The following is a 22,184-nucleotide window of genomic DNA, read 5'->3' on the forward strand; positions in this document are numbered from 1 at the left end:
CCAGGTTCCGGTGACGTCCCCGGGGATGGAATGTGAGAAGCGCCAGGGGCCTAGCTCGCAAGCCACAGAAAGGTCTGTGATCCCCCGAAGGCTGAGTTGTGCTTCCCTTCTTTTTCTCAAGCCCCTGCAGCGCGTTGTGGGGCTGGCCCGGCCGGCCGGTGGCGCCAAGTCCCTGGAGAACCGGGCAGACCCGCCTCCCGATGGCATTGTGTGCGAGGCGGAGCCGGGGCTGTAGGGCCGCCTCCTGGCGGCGCAATTCTCGAGGGACATCCCCGGGGCTGCTCCTCACCACCTCCCCTTCCCCGGGCGGCCTCACGGTGGCCGCGTCCGGGGTGAGTAAGCCAGGCTGGAGCTCCGCGGCTGCGCGCTCAGAGCGGTCATCGCCCGGCTGCGGGCCTGGTGGGTCGACGGGATGGGGCCGGGCGAGCGCGGAGTCTGCGCGATCAGGCCTCGGTGCGGCTGTCCCACGTCCCGCAGCGCGAGCGGCCGGCGGGCTGGGGGCCTGCAGAGGCCCACCCCGGCGGGGCTCCGGCTCCGGATCGGGTGCCGGCGTCTCAGCGCCCAGGGAAGGGGGGAGGAGGGGATGTTGCGCTCAGCCGGGAGATGCAGGGCGCATCCGCAGCGTCCCGTGTCCTGGCGCTGGCATCTCCAGGCTCCTCCACCTGGAAAAGGCCCATCCTGGTGGGTCCGGGCGGGCTAGACAGGGTTTCACCTGGGGAGACAACGCAGCTGAGCTGTACTTCCGCGCCCGTGAGGGCCGGGCGAGCGCAGAGTGTCCTCAGCAGGAGGTTGTCATAGGGGATTTGAAGGACTTCAGACACACCTGCTGCCGGTCGGTCGGGCACCTGATCCCGCTAGGGTCTGTGGATCCGTATCTCTTGATGGTCTGGGCTTTTCTTAGATAAGGGTGATTAACTGATGGTTTGGGGTTCGGGTTTTGGAGGGTGAGGGTGATAAGTACCCAGCAAAGGCCTTTGGGACTTTAGGACTCCGAGGGTGCCTGTGGTTGCCAGGTGTAGGGAGGGGGACAGTCATGAGCACGGGAAGCTGCCCTGGCTCTGGCTGTCTCCCCACTGGTTTGGTGATGAAAGAGCAGAAAGAAGGTAATTTGAGAGTTAGAAAAAGCCTCTCTCGGTCTCATTTTAAAAACAATTAGCTGGTGTGTGTGTGTGTGTGTGTGTGTGTGTGTGTGTGTGTGTGTGTGTGTGTGTGTTTGTGTAAAGAATCTTCCTAGGATGTAAGAAACTCAAGGAATCTCAGACGTGGTTCAGGTTGAGCAAGTGAAATTCAAGATAGGGTGTGGAAGGCTGCCCCAGCACCCTGCTGGAGAGTGCCAGCAGGGAAAGGCACAGTGTTTTGTTGGTTTGTTTTCCTTTCTTCCTTTTTTTTTTTAAGTTAATTTTAAAGAACAGGTTTGGGCTTTGTGGACACGGAAAACTCCATAAGATAGCACCAGCGTTTGTGTATCTGACTATATTTGAAAGAAGTCCACAGTTTTGAGGGCTAAAACCATCTATAAAAGAATGGCTGGCCATGCTGAACAGCTTGAGGAAGAGTAGGCAGGGAGGGCCATAACAGCAACTCTGTTAATTACGGTTTATGTGCCACTTGAGGTAAGTCCTTAGTACCTTTTCCAAGCTGGGCTAGTAATGGTGTGTGCTTTATCGGGAGGTGAGTGCAAATGCCTTGGAAGCCAACCATCAAATGTCTCCGTGAAGACCTTTTCTCCACAGTGGTGACATCCAAAGCAAGTTAAGTTACTCTTGGCCTGGAACTAGCAAATACAGTCCATACTGGCCTGGGGCTTGGGGCAATCCTCCTGCTCCAGTTTTCTCAGGATTATATTATAGCCATGGACCAGAACAGAACAACTCACAGAACAATGAAGCCATGAACCACAGGTGACTCCTGGTTTTTCTGGCCTTTTTTTTCCCTTTTAATCATCCGTGAACAATGGTATGTGTCAGAATTACCCAGGTTCCTGTTTAAAATATAAATTTCTTGGCTCCACCCCAGACTATTAAACAAAACCTTTGGGTGTGGACGCAGAAATAGGTATTTTAAGAAGAGCACACAGGGTTACGGTGCTCTGGCTAGTCCTGAAGTTAACTGACAGTGTGTGTGTGTGTGTGTGTGTGTGTGTGTGTGTGTGTGTGTGTAGATGAGGGTTTGGAGGGCATATTTAGAATAGGTCCTCTTAAAATTGACACAATCAAGTTGCCACCAACTTTATGTAACTGAATGTTACTGTTCCTTGTCTATAATAATGTCATTTTAAACTTTTAGACTATTTTAATGGACAATTAGTTATTTTTACCATAAAGCAGCAGCATTGTTTTTGGTAATGAGGCACACCCCAACCCTGGATTAGAAACACAACTTTCTCCTGCCCTGTAATGACAGCAGAAGGTGCACCTTTTTAAAACCTTCGTTCTTTTTTTATACATAACATCCCCGCTGAAGTTTCCCCACTCCCCCAGAGCAACTCCTCCTCTTTCTTTCTCTTAAACAACAAAAACAAACAAACAAACAAACAAACAAACAGGCCTCCCAAGGATATCCACCCAGGTTGGCCTAACAAGTTACAATAAGACTGGCACAAACCCTCATATCACAGCTGGACAAGACAACCTAGTAGGAGGAAAAGGGTCCCAAGTGCAGGCACAAGAGTCAGAGACACACCCCCAGCCACAGTCCCACTGTGGGAGTCCCAGTAACACCAAGCTACACAACCATGAGATATATGCAGAGGTCCTCGTTCATGTTTGTCACTTCAGGCACTGGGAGTCCTGCTTAATTGATTCTGTGGCCCGTGTTCTGCGATCAGAAGGTGGATTCTACTGACCCCCACTACAGAATTCTCAGAGAGCTGAACATGACGTAGAAACACCCCATGAGCTCCTGAATAGAGGGGAGGAAATAGTAGGCACAATTCAGAGCTGTTTTAGAAAGGTAAATTGAAGGGCGAGCCTTTTCTACTGTCAGACTTCCCCTAAGATGCTTTGTATGTGTTTAATCCTTCCCCTTTCCTGTTAGTCTTTATTTTCCATGCTCACTCACTCTCTCTCTTTCTCCCTCTCTCCCTTCCTCTCCTTTTCCTCCCTCCTTCCTTCCCTTCTCCTTTCCCTCCCTCTCTCTCTCTCTCTCCCTCCCTCCCTCTCCTTGTCTGTTGTCTCTCTCTGTCTCTCTGTCTGGTTTTTCAAGACAGGATTTCTCTGCATAGCCTGGCTGTCTTGGAATCACTCTGTAGACCAGGCTGGACTCAGACTTAGAGTTCTGCCTGCCTCTGCCTCCTGAGTGGTGGGATTAAAGGTGTGCGCCACCACCACCCAGCTTCTTTCTCTTTTTAAATATGGCATCTCTTTCTTCAATAGGCGTGGTTTATGTTATGTCCGTATTCATATAGCATATTTTAGAAAGTTATGTGTTAGGTTGATTTGAGACATGAGGAATATACAGAGTTGGGAATCTTTTTGAGAATTCAGTTAATTGGGGCTCTGCTCAGGTTCTGACTTCATGATTTTTTTTAACATTTTACAATACTTTAATTTTAGATTGCCTAAAAATTTTGAAAATGATGAAGTTCATCTAGTTTCTTCTAATAGAGTAACCCCTTTACACAGTCACAAACCTCTTATCAATACTACCCAGATTTCATTTCTCAGTCCTGTTGATGGCCTTTATCTATCAATACAACCAACAGGTGTGCAAGGTCGGCAGATCTCACCTGGTAATGTTAGGTCCTCTGTACAGTTCCTGCTTGTGGATAGCGTCTTGGTGGAGAGTCTTTACAGCTAAGCAGAGCACAAAACTGTTCAGCCTCAAATTCCCATCCATTAATTGGTGAAACTGGACAGAAGCAATGATGCCTGTAGTATTTGCTTAGTGGTGGCTTTTTTCCTCCTGGGTCTTAAATTGGAAATTTCCTATGAGAAAGAGCTACCTTTGTCTCCAATCCTTTTTTTTATTTGGTCACTTATATCAATATATATATACACAAGGAAATTAATTTTGTTCTGTATGCTATAAAACAGGGCCAGAGTAAAAATATTATTAAATGCTTCCAGTTTGGGAGTTGAAGTGACTTAAATTTTTAAAGCTTGTTTGTTTAGTAATTTAGTGTGTGTGTGTGTGTGTGTGTGTGTGTGCGCACCTGTGAACATGTGTGCAGGTCAGAGGACAACTTGTGGGAGTTCTGTCCTACCGTGTGCGTTCTAGAGACCTTGGCAACAGGCTCCCTTGCCTGACAAGCCATCTTGCTGACTCCTACGTGGTAATGGCTGTTGTCATTTCTGTCCCATTCTTACTTGAAAGGTGTCATAGGCGTCAGGACAGTGATCGCCCAGAAGCTCCCTAGGAGTTTGTACTCGAGCCCTAAGGAAAGTGGAAAAGTCTGTATAGTAGTCAGTTTCTAGGAGCTCTGATGGAATACCAGCCACCAGCTTTTCCTCTGTGCAGCCCCAGAGAGTCTGAAGCAGCAGGAGCAAGTGTCTGGGACCACGTGCCCACTCACACACCCTGTCTGTGAGATAGGGAGATGCTGACTGTACCGTTCACCAGCTGCTGAACCACCACATCCTTTCTGTCTGGTGTGTGAGCACTTAGTGCATAAGTGTGGTTCCCACATATCTGCATTGGAGGCACGGAGATGGTGTATTGCTAAGAGATCTCCCAAGAATGGATGTTTATGTCATGTTGCTATTGGTTATAGCTTATCTTCCTTATTATATTATTATTATTATTTTGGTTTTTTGAGACAGGGTTTCTCTGTAGCTTTGGAGCCTGTCCTGGAGCTAGCTCTTGTAGATCAGGCTGGCCTCAAACTCAGAGATCCACCTACCTCTGCCTCCTGAGTGCTGGGATTAAAGGCGTGTGCCACCACTGCCTGGCTAGATTATTTTTATTATTATGGAAAGTTTAAAAAACACAGGAGTAGAAACACCGTGGGCCCTTAGGTTAATATCACTTACCTACTCAATGTTTTACCAATCTTTTTCATGTACGGACTCTTCTTTGGAGTGGCAAGCATACTTGAAAAACAAATTGCAGACATTTAAGGTCTGGGAAAAGACTGAACTAAATAATGCTTCCCTTTCTGGCCTGCGCGATCTAAGCCTGTGCTTAAGAGTGCCAGGTGCTCAGAGCGCAGTTGTTACCTTGAGGGAAGAGAAAATAAAACTCTAGGGCAGATTTCTAGAAAGGAAAGGTGGGTGAGGACTGCCCTAAAATGGTGCCTTGATGTCTGAATTGGCTTTCTGCAGATTCCCCCATCATTTTCCATATAAATGTCTTGATTAAATACAAGAATGGCTCCAGGAAGAGGGAGGGTCTCACAGTTAAAGAATTGTACAAAGAAGTCTGGTGGTGCCGTTCTGAGCACCACCCGAAGTTACCTGCCCCAGGGATAATTTTCTTTTGAAATGTCATCATGTTTCTAACCATAAAAGTATTCTATACTCATGGGAAGAAACGTGGAAATTATTAACCGAAAGGGTCTGTACTTCAGCTGGGGTATGATTATGATTATCTCTGTTAATATTCTGATACCACATGAATCACGGTGATAGAGAGCAAATACTTGGAGCTCTGGAAACACGGCAGGTGTTTGGGCGTGTCTTCTCATTAAATTCTGACGATGTCATTATGAAGTGAGTGTTCCGTCCGCCCACGTTTTCCATGAGCTGGGGAAACGTGGAGGGAGCTTGTCGCCAAGCCTCTGGTCACTTAGCTGAGGATGGGGTAGGAAATCTCCCTTGAACACAGAGAGGTGTTCTGATGCTTTCACCTCTCTTGTCTTTCACCACAGAAACGAGGACTTTTGCCTTTGAACTTTCTTCTGTTTCATCAGTTTTATGGAGGACACTTAGGCTTATGAGGGGTAAGTGATTGTTTTTAGCTGGGCCAGAGTTAGTATCGATAAATGACGGGATGGAGGTCTAATGCTAAGGAAGCGTTGGTCACAGTCTCGGCTTTGAGGATGGGTGTCTTGTCTTTGAACAAATTTCTTATGCTGCAGTTCGGGAATGTTGGTTTATCATTCTTCATAGCTCCTCAGTTCTCAGGGAGAGTTCTTAAAACTTTAAGGCTAGCGAGATGGCTCATGATCAAGACTCCTGCTCCTCCGGAGGGACTCACATTTCGTTCCTAGCACCCACCCTGGGCAGCTCACAGCTGCCTGTGACTCCAGCTGCAGGGGACAGGATACTCTTTTCTGGCCTCTGCTGGCATCTGCACTCACACGTGCATACCCGTATGCAGACAGAAGCATAATTACACATACAATCTTTAAAAAGTATTTAGAGCAATTTTAGATTCACAGAAATTGAACTGAAGGTATGAAGTTTTCTAACCTCTCCCCCCCTGTAGATTATTTGTTTGTTTGTTTTTATTTTTTTTTCAAGTCAGGGTTTCTCTGTGTAGCCCTGGCTGTCCTGGAATTTGCTCTGCAGACCAGAATGGCCTGGAACTCACAGAGATCTGCCTGCCTCTGCCCCTCAAGTGCTTAAGTGATTAAATGCATGTGCCACCACCACCCAGCCAGGTTTGAAATTGCTTTAAGTCAAGCCCCCCTACACCCTGCAAATGAGAGTCCTACCCCTGTGGTTTAAAAAAAATCCTTCCTACTTCTTTTTTTCTTCTTTCTTTTTTTTCTATCTCGCTGCTTACGCTGCATTTTGTGACCATAGGCTCCTTGAATTCCATGGGCGTTTCTAGGCAGTGTCCCCATAAATAGCTTTAGAAAAGCAGTGTTCAGAGGCCAGATTTACAATAGGTTTTTATGAAGTACGATTACCAATCCCCACATTGAAGTTTCCCCGAAATGAAGTCCACAAGTCCACGAGAGGTTGTCTCGCTGGCCCAGAGTCCTGATGACTTCCTGCCAGCTGAAGGGAAGAGAGCAGGCCTCCAGGCAGGCATGTGAACTCGTCCCAGGAGAGGGACAGGAAGATGGAGGAGAGTTAGAGGGCCCCCAGAGGCTTCTGTTGAGTGTGTTGGGCCTATCCAGGCATGAAGGGAAGAAACGAAGCGTCTGCCTGAGGGTTGTGACTGATGAGCACAGGGACTCACACCCAGCTCTGCCCCCTAACCAGGTGTGTTCTCCTGGGCAGGTCAGCTGTCCTTTGTGAGCGACTTTAGTGGGTCAAGGTGCTTATGGCGAGCCTGATGCCTCAATCTCACCCCTGGGCAGTTTCATCATGGGCAAACCACATGCCGAGATGAGAGAAGACCAGATCCACAAGCTGTCCTCTGACCTCTGTGCCTGTGCCCCGCCCCATACAGAAGTGTAATTTTACAAACAAGTAGACTCAAATTCTTATCTCACAGGAAATTGTTTGTCTATTGTTCCCATTGTCCTTATGCGATGGCACCTTAGTTCCCAATGTGATGGTGCTTCAAGGTGGGGCACAGGTACCTCACACCTTTGGGACATTTAGGTTAAGGTGTGGTCGTGAAGGTTCAGCCTTCATGTTGGAGTTAATAGTCATATAAAAAGAGCAAGAGATATGAAATTTGGATTTTAATGTCTGTCTCTCTGTCTCTGTCTCTCTGTCTCTGTCTCTCTCTGTTTTTATACACATGCACCAAGGAAAAGCCATTGGGGGTATAACCAGTACCAGGGGCTCTAACAAGAGACTGACCATACTGAACCCCAATCTGAGATTTCCAGAAAGATCCCATAAGCAGCAGAGCTCAAGTCCCGCTATTTTATTGTAACAGCCAAACATAGTGAGACCAAGGAGCTGCAATCTGTGCAGCTGCCTAAGAACAGGCCCACACAGAACCCCAGGTCACCCACAGACAGGTCTCCCAATGTACACAGGGAGCCGTAGTTGACGTCAGGGAGGGCTCCAGCCAGCTCTGATGAGCATCTCAGAGTGGGTGGCATACATACTTAGGGAATGTATGCATTTCCTCTTTCTTTCTTATCACTTAAGATTTAACCAGGAACCTTTCCTTATTGGTCCTTACTTAGAACCGTCCGTTTGGCTATGGAAATTATCCAAAGTCTGGCTTGAGGCATAATGTGACTTTGATGGCACAGAGAGGATGCGGGGGGGGGGGGGGCGGTGCTGTAAGCTGTGCCTCACAAGTCCTCAGCAAGTATCCTTACCATCTAGTGAATTTACCAGTATAGGTGGTGGAGCCTAAGTACCCCGAAGAGCTGGGGTTTTGTTAGTAACTAAGAGCATAGCTCCTCGTAGAGGTGAATTTGTATCATCCCACCTCATGGTACTGAAGTATGAAATCAGGACAATTTATCACCTATGAAACGCACCATTGGTATAGCGGTGGTCCAGGTGGCTGCCAGTACATCTGCTCACGGGCCATCCCTGGCCTCTTTCATGTAGCAGGGAGAGTAATGGTCACTCTCTGGTGGCCACTTGAGTGTGTGCAGGCGGCTGGTCAGGACTTTGTATGCTAGTCCAGCCCTGCAGGAAGGTAGATGTTATCTAGGTAGGGATCATTTTACCCCCACTTTCCAGATAAGGAAGTAAGGCTCATTGAAGTGGCCGGGCATAGATCTCATGGCTGATAGGTGGTAGAACTGTGTTTTCTGTCTGAACCTGAGTCCCCATCTTTACTTGTTTTTCTCATAGAAAAACTTGTTGACATCTTCTGTTTGGGTCCCATCCTACCCCTTTCAGGACTTTGCCCTGGGCTAGCATCTCGCTGAGACTGCAACTCAACTGGGATTGGGTTTCTAATGTGTGCTGAGGTCTTTCATTTTAGGACCGGATTTCCACCCCAAACAACACATCCTTTGTGATTGCCTTTCAGTGGTCTCTGAACTAGAACCGCTGGGCCATGGCAGACATCAGCTCCTAGGTTGTCAGCACGTTCTCAGTCGTACCGGAAAAGCATAATTCGGAACTTCTTCACTCCAGCTGAAGCAGAGACACACATTACCCACAAAATCAGAGCCATGGGCTGCAACCCGCCGTGCCTCCTCCCCTACAGACTACGCCTGTTGTTGTTCTTTACCCTGTGCCTGACTGTGGTTGGATGGGCCACCAGCAACTACTTCGTGGGTCCCATTCAAGTGATCCCCAAGGCAAAGGACTTCATGGCTAGTTTCCACAAGGCCATTCCTTTGGGGAAGGAAGAAACTCTGGCCCATGATGTCATGGAAAAAGCAGAACTTGGCAGCTGCCCTTCTGTGTCTCCAAACCTTAGTAAGTATCTGCCCCAGCCCCAGGGAATCTCAGCTCCCCGCGTGCTCCACCTGCTGTGTTGGTCACAGTGTGGTGCTTATCAGTTAGTGTCTCTGTCTCTGGAGAGACAGCAAGCAAACAGCGTGGAACTGGGTGCCCTGTTCTAGCTGTGTAGTTGAGCTGCTCTCCCAGACAGGCATCTGTGGCTCCCTGTGGGCACCAAGAGAGTGGTCTGTAGGGTGGCCTGGGGCTCTGCAGACCTGTTCTTAGCCTGCTGTGGAAACTGCAATCCCTCTCTCTTAGCATGCTTCAGGCTGTTGAGAGAGGCCACACTTGTAAGGTACAGCTTGTAAACAGCTTGTCCACGGTTTGTGGGCTCGTAAAAGGGGGTGTAAGGAACAGGGAAGGTTATCTTAATTCCTAAGTAGAATTAGGTCTCCTTCCCCTACTTGTCAGAATAGCCTTTGACTTTAGGTCAGAAAATGGGGGTTAGTTACTTCAGCCTGGTATCTGAAGCCTTGCCCAGGATCGATTACTACAGTCTTGAGTTTCACTGGCAGATGCTGTGTTTGCTGGAAATGTCTGCCCTGGTGCCGTTCCAGGAGAGGAGGCGTGGAGTATATGTCGTCCTCACCCTGGCTAGGGAGTCTGGTGGGCTTCAGCCCCTTCCTGGTGCCTTGCCTGCAGGGAGCTAAGCGTGGGGGTATAGGGCAGAAGTAGGAAAAGGGCCCTGTGAAGGAATCGGAGTCTATAGAATGTTCGGCTTTTCTGTTCCATCCTTCTTTGGTAGAGGAGCTACTCAGCCCTTTCTGATCTCCAGTGAGCAGTTGGTGGCTGTGCAGTCTGCTTGCCTCCTTCAGAAATGGATCGCGGAGGCCAAGTTGCTCGCCCAGGCACAGGAAGAGCCAACCCTTCATCCAAACCAGCCGTGTGAACCCTAGAGCCCCATGCCATGGCCCCTCTTATGACAATGCCTCGTGTTGATTGCAGGAGGCCAGAGCAAGCTCATTTTTAAACCAGACCTCACTTTGGAGGAAGTACAGGCAGAGAACCCCAGAGTGTCTGGAGGCCGGTGTCATCCCGAGGGATGTAAGGCCTTGCAGCGGGTGGCCATCCTCATTCCCCACCGGAACAGAGAGAAGCACCTGATATACCTGCTGGAGCACCTGCACCCCTTCCTGCAAAGGCAGCAGCTGGACTACGGCATCTACATCATCCACCAGGTGAGTGCGGGCCTTTGCTGGGCCCTGTCCTCTGCAGAGGCAGCCACGTGTCTGTCTGCTTTGGGTGAAAGGATCATTCTCGAAAGGAGAGTGCTCTTCCCTCACTTTGAGAGAGTAGAGGAAATTCTGATCCTGAACGTGGAGCCACCGACCAAGCTCTGTGAAGTGTTTCTATCCTAAAATGTACCCCAGGAGGAAGCCTGTTTTTGCAAGCTCTCCCGTGTTAGCCAGCACTCGCCCATCCACACCCCTGAGCTCTCCTGTCTCCTGGTCCTTCTGGGTTTGCCGTGCCACACCATGTGGGGTTGGGCTTCTGCCTATTGTTACCCAGTGTGGCTGTGCAGGAGAGATCACAAGAGTGATGTCGCGGAGTGCCAAGCGGCACAGCCAGCCAGTTCTGTGGCTTTCTAATGGCCCCGGCCTTTAACTCCACCACCATGTATCATGCCAAACAGACGAGTGTTTAGCTTCCAGAAACAGTTAGTAGGAACGGCACGTAACCTACTGTAGGCTGACTCGGAAGAGTTCAGCTGTAAGGTCAGTTGGTCCGTGTGGGTGACTAAAGATGCCTCTATTTGGTATTGAAGTTTATTAAAGGAAAAATAGAGCATCAGTTTGAACATTGGTGTCTAATCTTTTTGCTATCATCCTGGGCCATTAAAATAATGCCCCATTAGATCCTTATAAACTCATGAGAGTATGGACAAAAATCATTAGCTGCTTGCTTAATATCGGATGTAGCTGATAATCCCAATTTTGGGTAGAATCGACAGCTTATGGGTTCTCCTGTGTGGTGTATACTTGGAGAGACTTGATAACCGGGGGCTCATCTAGTACATCTGTGTCTGGTTTTTCAGACTTGAAATAAAACTTTAGAGTTTATTTTATTTTTTTGTTTAATATTTATTTATTTATTATGTATACAATATTCTCTCTGTGTGTATGTTTGCAGGCACCAGACCCCATTATAGATGGTTGTGAGCCACCATGTGGTTGCTGGGAATTGAACTCAGGACCTTTGGAAGAGCAGGCAATGCTCTTAACTTCTGAGCCATCTCTCCAACCCCCTAGAGTTTATTTTTAAGATTTATTTTATTTTATGTATATGAGTGTTTGCCTACATGCATGTAAGTATATCATGTGCATGACTGGTACCCATCAAGGTCAGAAGAGGCTGTTGGAGGCTGTTGGGTTCTCTGGAACTGGAATTACAGATGGCTGTGAGCTGTCAGGTGGGTGTTGGGAGCCAAACCTATTATTCTCTGCAAAGCAGCAATTGTTCTTAACCGCGGAGCCATCTCTGTGGCTCCTGCAGCAGTTCCTTGTTTGAGGTGTGTTCTTTGAACAGGGACTTATGTCTCCCAGACTTGCCTGAAATACACAGCCAAGAATGATTGATCTTCAACTTCTCATCTTCCTGCCTCTGCTTCCCAAATACTGGGACTGTAGGCAGGCATCACCTCACCTGGTTCCTCTGGAGGTTGAACTCAGGGACTTATGGGTGCTGACAAGCATTCTACAAACTGAGCTAAATCTCCAGCCCACTTATTTTCTGTGGAATTAATTTTGTTTTTAACGTCATTGGTCAAAATGATGATTTATTGAGTCTGAGTTCCTACACAGGATGAGTAGCTACCAAAATATGGCACTATTTTTAGTTTGTTTTCAAAAGTTACTGTGTGTGTGTGTGCTTGTGCATGGCAACACGAGTTGTCTTCTTCCACCTCGTGGAGTCATGGTCTCTCTTACTGCTTCTGTTGTTGACACTCAAGGGTAGCTTCCCTGAGAGCTTCCAGGCCATTCTGTTTCTGCCTTCTGCCTTGTCGCAGGAGCTGGGGTTCCTGGAGTTTGTACCTCATATGACTTTTCTTTTCTTTAGTTGGGTTAGTCATTGGCTGGCCACTCCCACAAGTTCTGCACCCCAGCACATCTTGCAAGCAGGACAAATTGTAGGTTGAAGGTTTTGTGGCTGGGTTGGTGTCCTAATCCTTCCACTGGAAGCCTTACCCGGTTACAGAATCATCCGGCTTTTTATGTGAGTTCTGCGGACTGAACTCAGGTTGTTAGGCATACGTGGCAGTCACCCACGCTTCCTTTTTTCCCCCTGCTCCTCTTCCTGCACCTTCTCCTACCTCCCTGCTCCCCCCTCTCCCTCCCCCAGATTGGCCAGGCTAGCCTGATGAAACCTCCATCCTCTTGCCTCTGCTCTGCCTCTAAGCACTGAGATCATAAGCCTGTGCCACTACTGCTGGCTAGGTTCCGTATCACTTGTATAAAGAGAAGCTCTTGGGCCGGGCGGTGGTGGCGCACGCCTTTAATCCCAGCACTTGGGAGGCAGAGGCAGGCGGATCTCTGTGAGTTTGAGACCAGCCTGGTCTACAAGAGCTAGTTCCAGGACAGGCTCCAAAACCACAGAGAAACCCTGTCTCGAAAAACCAAAAAAAAAAAAAAAAAAAAGAGAGAGAGAGAGAAGCTCTTCACTCTGTTACTCTTTAGGAAAGTGTTGTGATAACATCTAAGAATTGCTTGTAACCTTGTTATGATTAGCTGTCAAATCAGACTTCATTTTTACATTCGATTTGCGTTGAACACAGCAATACTGAGAAGTCCTCGGGTCATATTGCATGTTAAGAATTGATGACACTGCAGGTCAAGTTTCTTAAGGTCCCTCTGCAAGGCCACTGAGGAACAGCCTCTTCCATTGGTGTTGTAACGAGAGTTTTTCTTAAGTCATTTCCAAGAAAGTTTTAAGTAGCTTAAAGTATTAGCAGCAGCCTTCTCTGCTGTTAGGCCACAGTTTCGTGATCCCCGTTGGCAAGCTCTTAGCCTCGTCTCTTGGAAGTTCAGTGTCAGTGAGTAGGTTAGCTGGGATCAGCTGAGAGCTGACAGGGAAGCCGTGACACTAATCGACGTGGCAGGTTCCTTCAAGAGGTTTTGTAGTTTTATAAGGAATTAGGAAAGACTCTTTAGAGATTGCGTTTAGAACACTTGACATGGGCTCTAGCCTCTTAATACATTTGAGGGCCCAATTAGGGTTGCTTTATTTTTATTTGTGTTTTTAAACTACATTAATTTTTGTGCTAAAATACCACATAAAATGTATCATCTCCGTTTTTTTTTTTTTAGATTTTTAAAACCGTCTTGTTACTGTGTAAGTGCGCTCATCTGTAGTATTAAGTGTGCGGGGTGGGGTGTGGGGAACGCTCAGCAGTGGAGAACGCATCGTGCTCTGGCAGAGGACCAGTCTGGCTCCTCGCACTCACTCCCGGCCACTCGCGACTGCTGTAACTTAGGCTCTAGGGGACCCGATGCCTTTGGACCTTAACAGGCACTTAATTGTATTCATGTGGCATATTCTCACATGGGTAGACACACACACACACACACAATGAAAAATAAAATAATTTTTTAAAAACGAAGATTTGTCTGATCTGGTATGATGGTTCATGTTGTTATCTCAGCATTTGGGATTCTGAGGCAGGAGGATTGCTGTGAGTTCCAGGCCAGCTTAATCTACAGAAGGAGGAATATTTCAAAAACGAAAACAAAGAAAATATACTGCCATGTAACCTACCTACTTTTTAGTCTTTCTAAGCAAACTATTCTCCATTTTCACCTTGCCAGAGTCAAGGGGATGCTTTTAAATTACAGAATATAACTATGTGTGAAACCCAAACCCAAACTGTTTTCTGTTATCATTGCATCTGTTAGATCCCAGTGTGTGTTGTCCTGTGAAGGAACAAGGGTAATGCACCACTCGGAAATGGGTGTGAGGGGGGGGACATTGGAGAGCTTATCTCTGGAGCGCTTTCATTTTTCTCTCCATCCTCAATAGACTGGGAGTAAGAAGTTTAATCGAGCCAAGCTCCTGAATGTGGGCTATCTGGAGGCTCTCAAGGAGGAAAACTGGGACTGCTTCATATTCCACGACGTGGATTTGGTGCCGGAGAATGACTTCAACCTTTACACGTGTGGCGATCAGCCCAAGCACCTGGTGGTTGGCAGGAACAGCACTGGCTACAGGTGAGGCCGCTCTGGCTGTGCAGGGTGTTCCACCGTGATCAAGGCTGTAATGTGTCCAGAGTGAGAAAACCGGGAGGGGTGGGAGGTGGGGAGATGAGATGACCCATTTTCCCTTAATATGCCTAACAGCAATGAAAAGATGAAATAAGGAAGCAAAAAGGCCTCCCACAACCTTGGCAAGAAGCACAAAGACAAAGAGAAAGGAGAGGAGAATGTAATCCAAGCATAGCAAATCGTGGTGGCCTTGCCCTGCAGGACCTGTGGCAGGACGTGTTATCTCTTTTTAGGATAGCTTGCCAGAGTTCTAGGGAAACGTGGGGTGCGCCTTAATAGTCTTCTTGGAACCAGGATATCCAGGACAAACCCATTTCCTTCAAAGCCACCGTGGGAAAATGCCACCAGCCCTTCATCCCTCTCTATTTCTGTCCCCAGGAGAGGAACAAATGGTTTTAATTGGATTTTATACCAGCTCCTAGTCAAATATAACAAAGGGAAATAGGGATTGAGATAACTTCTGGTAAATTAAACCGATAGCATGTGCACTTCCCTGTACCTTCCTCCAAGTCCTGCCGTTCATGTGTGTAGTTTTGACACTAGGCTAGGGGCCAGGAAGTCGGGTTAAAGAGGCAGGGTGAGTACTGAGCTACTCAGACCGGAAGTGCCTATGGAGATGCGTTCATCTGCAAACACAGCTGAAAGCACTTAAGTTAGGGAGGGGGAGGAAGTCAGTAGGAAGCTAAACTGAACTGTGAGGTAGGCAGAGTGGGAGGAGACCCTGCCAGAGCACATAGAGTGCCCAGGGAAACTGAGTCTCTTGACATCTTCGCTTCCATGTTGCTTCTGCAGTCTAGGTGTCTCTCTTTGGACTACTTAGGAGAATTCATTTGTCACTCTCATGAGAATGTCTGTCAGGGTAGGAGTGTAACTCACACCTGCCTCCTACTTATGAGGTCTGATGTGGGATTCCCCTCTGTGTGCTGTGAATATTATAGGTGAATAAAGAAACTGCCTTGGCCTGTTGATAGGGCAGAACTTAGGTAGGCGGGAAGTGGAGGGGGGGAGGAACTAAACTGAATGTTGGGAGACAGGAGATGGGGTCAGGGAGAAGCCATGTTGCCCCACTGGAGACAGACGCTGGGAACTTTACTTGGTAAGGCACAACCACGTGACGATATATAGATTACTAGAAATGGGTTAAATTAAGATGTAAGAGTTAGCCAATAAGAAGCTAGAGCTGATGATTTAAATAATAGAGTTTCTGCTGAGCAGCTGGGAACCAACAAGTGACCTCTTATAACAGAGGTCCCTATGATGAAGCAAAGTTGAGCCCACCGAAGTTTACCCCAAGGAGCAACTGTTTACTAGGCTTATTTATAGAGCATGGGTGAGGAGCTGCTGGCGGGAGGATGTGTGACTTTACTAAAGCAGCCTCTCGGGAAGGTCTGCACCAATCATCAGGGGCAGCTTCCCTGTGCCCACATAGATGGTGGTCCATTGGGGTAACCTCCCCTAGCCTATGTACCTCAGCACCTCCCCAGACCTCAAGGCCGTGTGCAGTTAGGGCATTTCCTACACGTGGCTGGGAGGAGTAACCGGGAACAGAGGCAAGGGTCCAGTGATGCTCTCTGCTCCCTCCTTAAACGCAGAAGTGTCAACAGTCCATACACCCAATTGGGATCAACTCTAACTCTGAGCTTTAAGCTTCCCGTTCCTTCTGACAAATTTTAAGGACAGGCCTTGGACTGATTGTATCATTGTGTTAACTTGCCATCAGTGGGCAGAGACGATTGCCCATTCCTGGTGGGAACTGATTTTGACTTACACTTTGGTGTCACCAACATGGATTCCATCAAATGCTGTGCACGCTGAGACAGGCTGTGCCTGAATCTTGCAGCTTAACTTATCCTTACAACTAACCAGACATTGCTGCTATTCCCAGACACTCCACAAGCCTTTGTCTCCCTTACTTAATTGAATATGTTTATCTTTTGATGTAAATGCAGGCTCCAAGGAAAATTGTGAACCTCTTTTAGAAATTGAAAATCGTGCCGACCGGAGTGTGTGTGTGTGTGTGTGTGTGTGTGTGCGCATGCTGATGGAGTTAAACAGAAGGCCCTTGCAGTATGCAAGTTCTCCACAACTGAGTTACACTAGCCCTGTGCATCCCAGCTTCATCTGTTCAAAATTAGAGTTTACATTCTTAAGTAAATTTTATTGCTTTAATTTTTCATGTCTTCTTGTATCCATCATACAGATGCCCTTTTTTTTTTTTTTTTGACCTGGAAAAAGTAGGTCTTCTCTCTCCCTAACTTTGCTATCCTGGGCAAAATCCTGCCGGCGGCTGGTGAGTTCAGTTCCAGGCACTCAGTCTGTATCACTGTGTCATGGAGCCTCACTCAGCTCAGGCTTCTTCACTGGCCCCCTTTGACCATAGCAGGCATCTTCCAGTAACTCGCCAAAATAGCAAACACAAGGGAAAGTGGAAGGACATCAGCTATATGCTTTCCAGGACTTTTAGGAAACATGGAGTTGTTCCTTTGGCCACAATAAGCGAGTCTACAAGAAAGATGGTATTGTAGACATCAAGGGAATAGAAACTGTTTGAAAACGAATGCCCCTTAAGTGTTATCATGGCAAAACTGGAAGAGTCTACAACATGACCCGGGATGCTGTGGGCATCACTGCAAGCAGGCAAGTTAAGGGCAAGATTCTTGCTGAGAGAATTAATGTGTGGATTGAGCACATCAAGCTTCCCCAGAGCCGAGACAGCTTCCTGAAGCAGGGGAAGGGGAAAGGAAGCAAAAGAGAAGGGCACCTGGGCTCAGCTGCGGCACCAGCCTGCTCCACCCAGAGCCTCACACTCTGTGAGGATGGACAGGAAAGGGCCTGAGCTGCGGGAGCCCATTCCGTATGGATTCGTGGCTTAATGTACAAGAGGGCATTAACGGTCTGGACGGTGGAAACGAAGCAAACAACGAGAAATATTTTCACTTGCCACACCTTTGGCGTGATGAAGTTAAAGGAACTTAACCAAGTATTTCAGCCTCATGGTGAATTTTACTGTCAAGAATTCCCCTGAACCTGCCCCCTTTCTCCAAGGACTCCACTGTAACTGTTTGACATTTTCCTCCTTCTGGGGACCTAACAGCCCTTTAAAACACGTGTGTAAACTCACCTGAGGGCCTGTTAAAATACATCCTTTTCCAGAAAAGGGACCAAACGCAAAAGTCAGCAAACGTAGAGCTGTCTGCTGACAGCAGTGATGAGAATAGTTCTTAGTTTTCTCTGGAGGCACCCGCTGCTCCTCCACACACAGCTGCTCCTCCACAGAGGCACCCGCTGCTCCTCCACACACAGCTATCCCACCCGCTGCTCCTCCACACACAGCTGCTCCTCCACAGCACAGATGGCCGCACCCAATGCTCCTCCACACACAGCTGCTCCTCCACAGAGGCACCCGCTGCTCCTCCACACACAGCTGCTCCTCCACACACAGCTGCTCCTCCACACACAGCTGCTCCTCCACACAGTTGCTCCTCCACACACAGCTGCTCCTCCATACACAGCTGCTCCTCCACAGAGGCACCCGCTGCTCCTCCACACACAGCTGCTCCTCCACAGAGGCACCCACTGCTTCTCCACACACAGCTGCTCCTCCACACACAGCTGCTCCTCCACACACAGTTGCTCCTCCACACACAGCTGCTCCTCCATACACAGTTGCTCCTCCACAGAGGCACCCGCTGCTCCTCCACACACAGCTATCCCACCCGCTGCTTCTCCACACACAGCTGCTCCTCCACACACAGCTGCTCCTCCACACACAGCTGCTCCTCCATACACAGCTGCTCCTCCACAGAGGCACCCGCTGCTCCTCCACACACAGCTGCTCCTCCACACACAGCTGCTCCTCCACACACAGCTGCTCCTCCACACACAGCTGCTCCTCCACACACAGCTGCTCCTCCACACACAGCTGCTCCTCCACAGAGGCACCTGCTGTTCCTCCACACTCAGCTGCTCCTCCACAGAGGCATCCGCTGCTCCACCACACACAGCTGGTCCCACCCGCTGCTCCTCCACACACAGCTGCTCCTCCACAGCACAGCTGGTCACACCTGCTGCTCCTCCACACACAGCTGGTCCCAGGAGCTCCGGTCTCCGTGCTCCTTAGCTCCAGCTTGTCCTCACCGATTCTCACCACCAGATCCCACCTTTTCTGCAGATCTGGGTCCTTCCAGGCTCTGCTCCTTGCTGTGGTAGTGATTCCTTTCAAGGACCCTGGCGTTGTTCAGTTCTGAACTCTAGGAGGGAATAGCATTGCCGGCACTGTGCCCTCGGCCATCATGATGGTGGTATTGGCAGTCCCCTCCAGGACCTGCATGCAGGGTCTCTCATGGAGACAGCTCTTTGGTGCATGAAAGGTTGTGTGGAACTGATATTTCTTATTCTTTTTTTCCTTTTAATTTATTTCTTTACCTAAGGTGTATTGGTGTTTTGCCTGCTTGTATGTCTATGTGAGGGTGTCAGATCCCTTGGAACTGGAATTACAGACAGTTGTGAGTTGTCATGTGGGTGCTGGGAATTTAACTCAGAACCTCTGCAACCTCTTAACCATTCATTGAGCCTTCTCTCTAGTCCCTGGGGCTGATATTTTTATCTACAGGGTCCAGGTGTAGCTGCTGCTTTTGGTAGTTAAGAGCCCCTTCCCTATTAACTAGAGTCTGGTAACCTTGGACATAAGTCACTGTTAGAAAATGATAGTAATGGCCGTGTTCTAAATATTTTATTTCTTTTTATTGGTTTTAGGTTTGAATTTCCCAGAATTTTAGGTGCACAAGTTTACACTTGTAATTGTCATAGTCAGTTTTGGTTGTCAAACTTGATTAGACTGAGAAGTGCCAATGAGTTAGTTGGGTGTACCTCAGGAGTGCGTATAAGGGCATCTCTAGAGACAGATCCTAAGGACTCTGAGCTAATCAGTGGTGTAGCTGATGGGTTTGTGATCTGATAGCATTAATGGAAAGAGATGGGTATTTTCAGAGGTGGGGTCTACTCGGAGGAAGTAAGTCACTTGAAGTGTGTTCTTGGGGGTGGATTTTATTCTGCTCCCCTTCCTCATCTTTGTGTCTTGACTGTCATGAAGTTAGTGCCTTCTCCCCTGGCCATACCTTTCCCATCATGAAATTCTCACTTGCCACAGGCCTGGAAGCAATGGAGCCAGCTGACCACGGATTGGAGCTACGAGACAGAATAAAAATTTCCCAGAGACATTTGCCTTGATTATAATCTGGTTAACATGACTAAATCTGTTTCTATAATGGCATGCCTAGGGTTTGCACTAGGACTGTAGAAACTCCTCAGCCTCAGAGAAGCCTTGGGGATGCAGCTTGTTAGTTGGGAGATGTCTACAGTGGATTTGGTTTTTCTTCTTGTCTGGGAGACATCAGTATGCAGTTGGCCCCGGCCATTTAGAACTGAGTTGGCTGAGGTTAGAAGTCCTCCATGTGGTCCCTTGGTCGTTCAGTGACCTCCACCTGCAGTTATGGGGAGGGGTAGCCTCATCTCTGCTTGTTGATATCACCGTAATGCAGAAAAGTCCTTGTGTCCTGGAGGATTCTTGATGTATCTCTCATCCTTCCCCTGGGCTTTTAGCTGCCGCTCTCCTGTGTCAGTCTTAAGCGCAGTTCCACGCATGCTCAGGTCTTCTTATTCGCTCTTGTTTTCTGTGATTTCTGCTGCTCTGGGAGCTTCAAGTGCTCACAACTGCCGCGATATCTGTAGCCACAGGTGTCTCATGAGCTTGGGCCCTGCATCTTTTTACTGTTGGCAAAAGGCCCAGGAGCATCTTAGATTCAGCCTAAGAATAATTCATCACCTTTCCCTCAGCACCAAATTACTTTCTTCATACTCACTTTTCATCAAAGGCACTGCATTCCCTGCAGTTGCCCAAGCCGGGAGTTCAGGGCAGTGGGTGGGGTGTTGACTTCGGTAGGAAACACTGCAAGATGGAGATTTGCAGAGTGAGCACACTTGTAGCATGGCCTGGAACTGTCTGTCTCCTGATCCACACTGCTTCACTCCCAAGAGAGAAAGAGGTGAAAAAAAAATTTATGATGACATTCATGCTGAGCATGGATGCTACTCAGAATTCTCTACCTGTTTCCCCTAGCAGCTGCTACCATTTGTTGGATTGGCATACGGGATGAAATCTCTACTGACATTTGAGCAGGTATCCTTACAGGTCTCCGCATACCAGTGTTATCAATATCAGGGATGTGGGGGGTCACCTTGCTTAGTGGGGTCATCTTGCTCAGTGATATCAATAGCAGATCGAATGCCCGGAGAACAGGGAGAGAGACGTGAGAAAGACTAAATGAACGAAATGGGTGGAGGTGTATCCTCAAGTGTTCCTGGAGTACCATTCCCAGAGCCGGGGAGTGCTGGAGTGTCTGTGGGAACAGAGGGTTCTTGCGCTAAACGTCACCACCTTTCTCTCTTCCTCTTTTGCTGCAGGTTACGCTACAATAAATATTTTGGGGGTGTTACTGCCCTCAGCAGAGAACAGTTTTTCAAGGTGAATGGATTCTCTAACAACTACTGGGGATGGGGAGGCGAAGACGATGACCTCAGACTCAGGTGAACAGCAGAGAAGGGAGCCTTCATGGGGCTCTGCTATCCGTGATGACTCTGGAAACCTGTGCTTGTGTGTAGCTCCTGTGAATTCCAGGCCAGCAGGTCATAGGGCTGCAGAGCTGGGCTGACAGGGAGGGCCGGGTATGGAGGGAAGGCAGAATGACCTAAATTGTAATTGTCACTGGGAGCCTAGAAACCAAGGAGGATGGTCTGTTGCTGAGTGTGGCGTGCAGAGGTGTTGGTGGGGGCCTTGGGTTCCACTAGTGAATGAGAAGGCCCAAACTTAAGGTTGTCTGTAAGACTGCCCCTCTGAGAATGGCCTGTAAGTCCTGTGCTTTCCTCAGACCCCCAGAGCCCTGACACTGTTCCCAGCATGTGGAGCAGAGTGCTGTCTTCTCTAAGGAGGGGACATATGCCCCAAAGAAGGCAAGGGTGTCCTTTAGCTATGCGGTGTGGGAGCTACCGAGTTGGAAGGCTCACTCTGGGCTGCTGGTATAACTCCTGGATCCCTTTAGACAGCTCTCTGCTCTAGAGGACTGAGAGAAACTCCCCAGAATGCCTAGCCTCTTTTAGTTCCCTGTTCCCTCTCCAGAACTTTCCTTCCTTCCTTCCTTCCTTCCTTCCTTCCTTCCTTCCTTCCTTCCTTCCTTCCTTCCTTCCTCCCTCCCTCCCTCCCTCCCTCCCTCCCTTTCTTCCTTTTTTTTCTGTGACTTGGAGGTTAAAGGCATTCCCATTACTCAGAAATTACTGTTCAAAAGCCTATGGCCCATATGTCAGAGTTCTTAGCATCACAAGGGGACCTCCTGGCAGCCAGGGGACCTTTTCCTCTTCCCATCCCCACTGCCTCTTGGAGAGTATGTTCTCAGCTGTAGTTCTGAATTAATAGACATGTGACTAGCAAATTCCCACTGGGCTTGTGGGAAGGAGCTAAGGCCTCATGCTGGTTAGTCTTGTTCCCAGTGGGCAGAGAGCCTTTGCCTTGTTTCTGAAAAGGGAGATTTTCCTACATAAGGACACCCTGTTGTTCAGCCCCTCAGCAATCACAATCCATAGATGGTTGGCTTCAGGGTAGGGACAGAACTGGTTAGAGGGAGCCAGCTCTCTTTTCTCTCCCAGGTCCCTTGCCCCACCTAGCTGGAGAGAACAG

General features: G+C 48.4%; 1 protein-coding gene across 3 annotated transcripts in view; it reads left to right on the forward strand.

Moving 5' to 3' along the window:
- The window catches only part of B4galt4 (beta-1,4-galactosyltransferase 4), a 27,754-nt gene continuing 5,570 nt past the window's right edge, over positions 1-22,184 (forward strand). The window contains exons 1-6 of one of the 3 annotated variants that reach the window (XM_075962608.1): positions 1-72; positions 5,807-5,878; positions 8,782-9,176; positions 10,146-10,378; positions 14,214-14,401; positions 20,918-21,040. In XM_075962608.1, coding sequence (XP_075818723.1) covers positions 8,927-9,176; positions 10,146-10,378; positions 14,214-14,401; positions 20,918-21,040 — 794 coding nt within the window. In that variant the 5' untranslated portion in view covers positions 1-72; positions 5,807-5,878; positions 8,782-8,926. Of the gene's footprint in view, positions 400-5,806; positions 5,879-8,781; positions 9,177-10,145; positions 10,379-14,213; positions 14,402-20,917; positions 21,041-22,184 lie in introns of all 3 variants that reach the window. The other 2 variants (XM_075962601.1, XM_075962593.1) reach the window with 2 other exon arrangements.

This window comes from Microtus pennsylvanicus, chromosome 1 (genome assembly GCF_037038515.1).
Source record: "Microtus pennsylvanicus isolate mMicPen1 chromosome 1, mMicPen1.hap1, whole genome shotgun sequence".
In the NCBI taxonomy this organism is placed as follows: Eukaryota; Metazoa; Chordata; class Mammalia; order Rodentia; family Cricetidae; genus Microtus; species Microtus pennsylvanicus.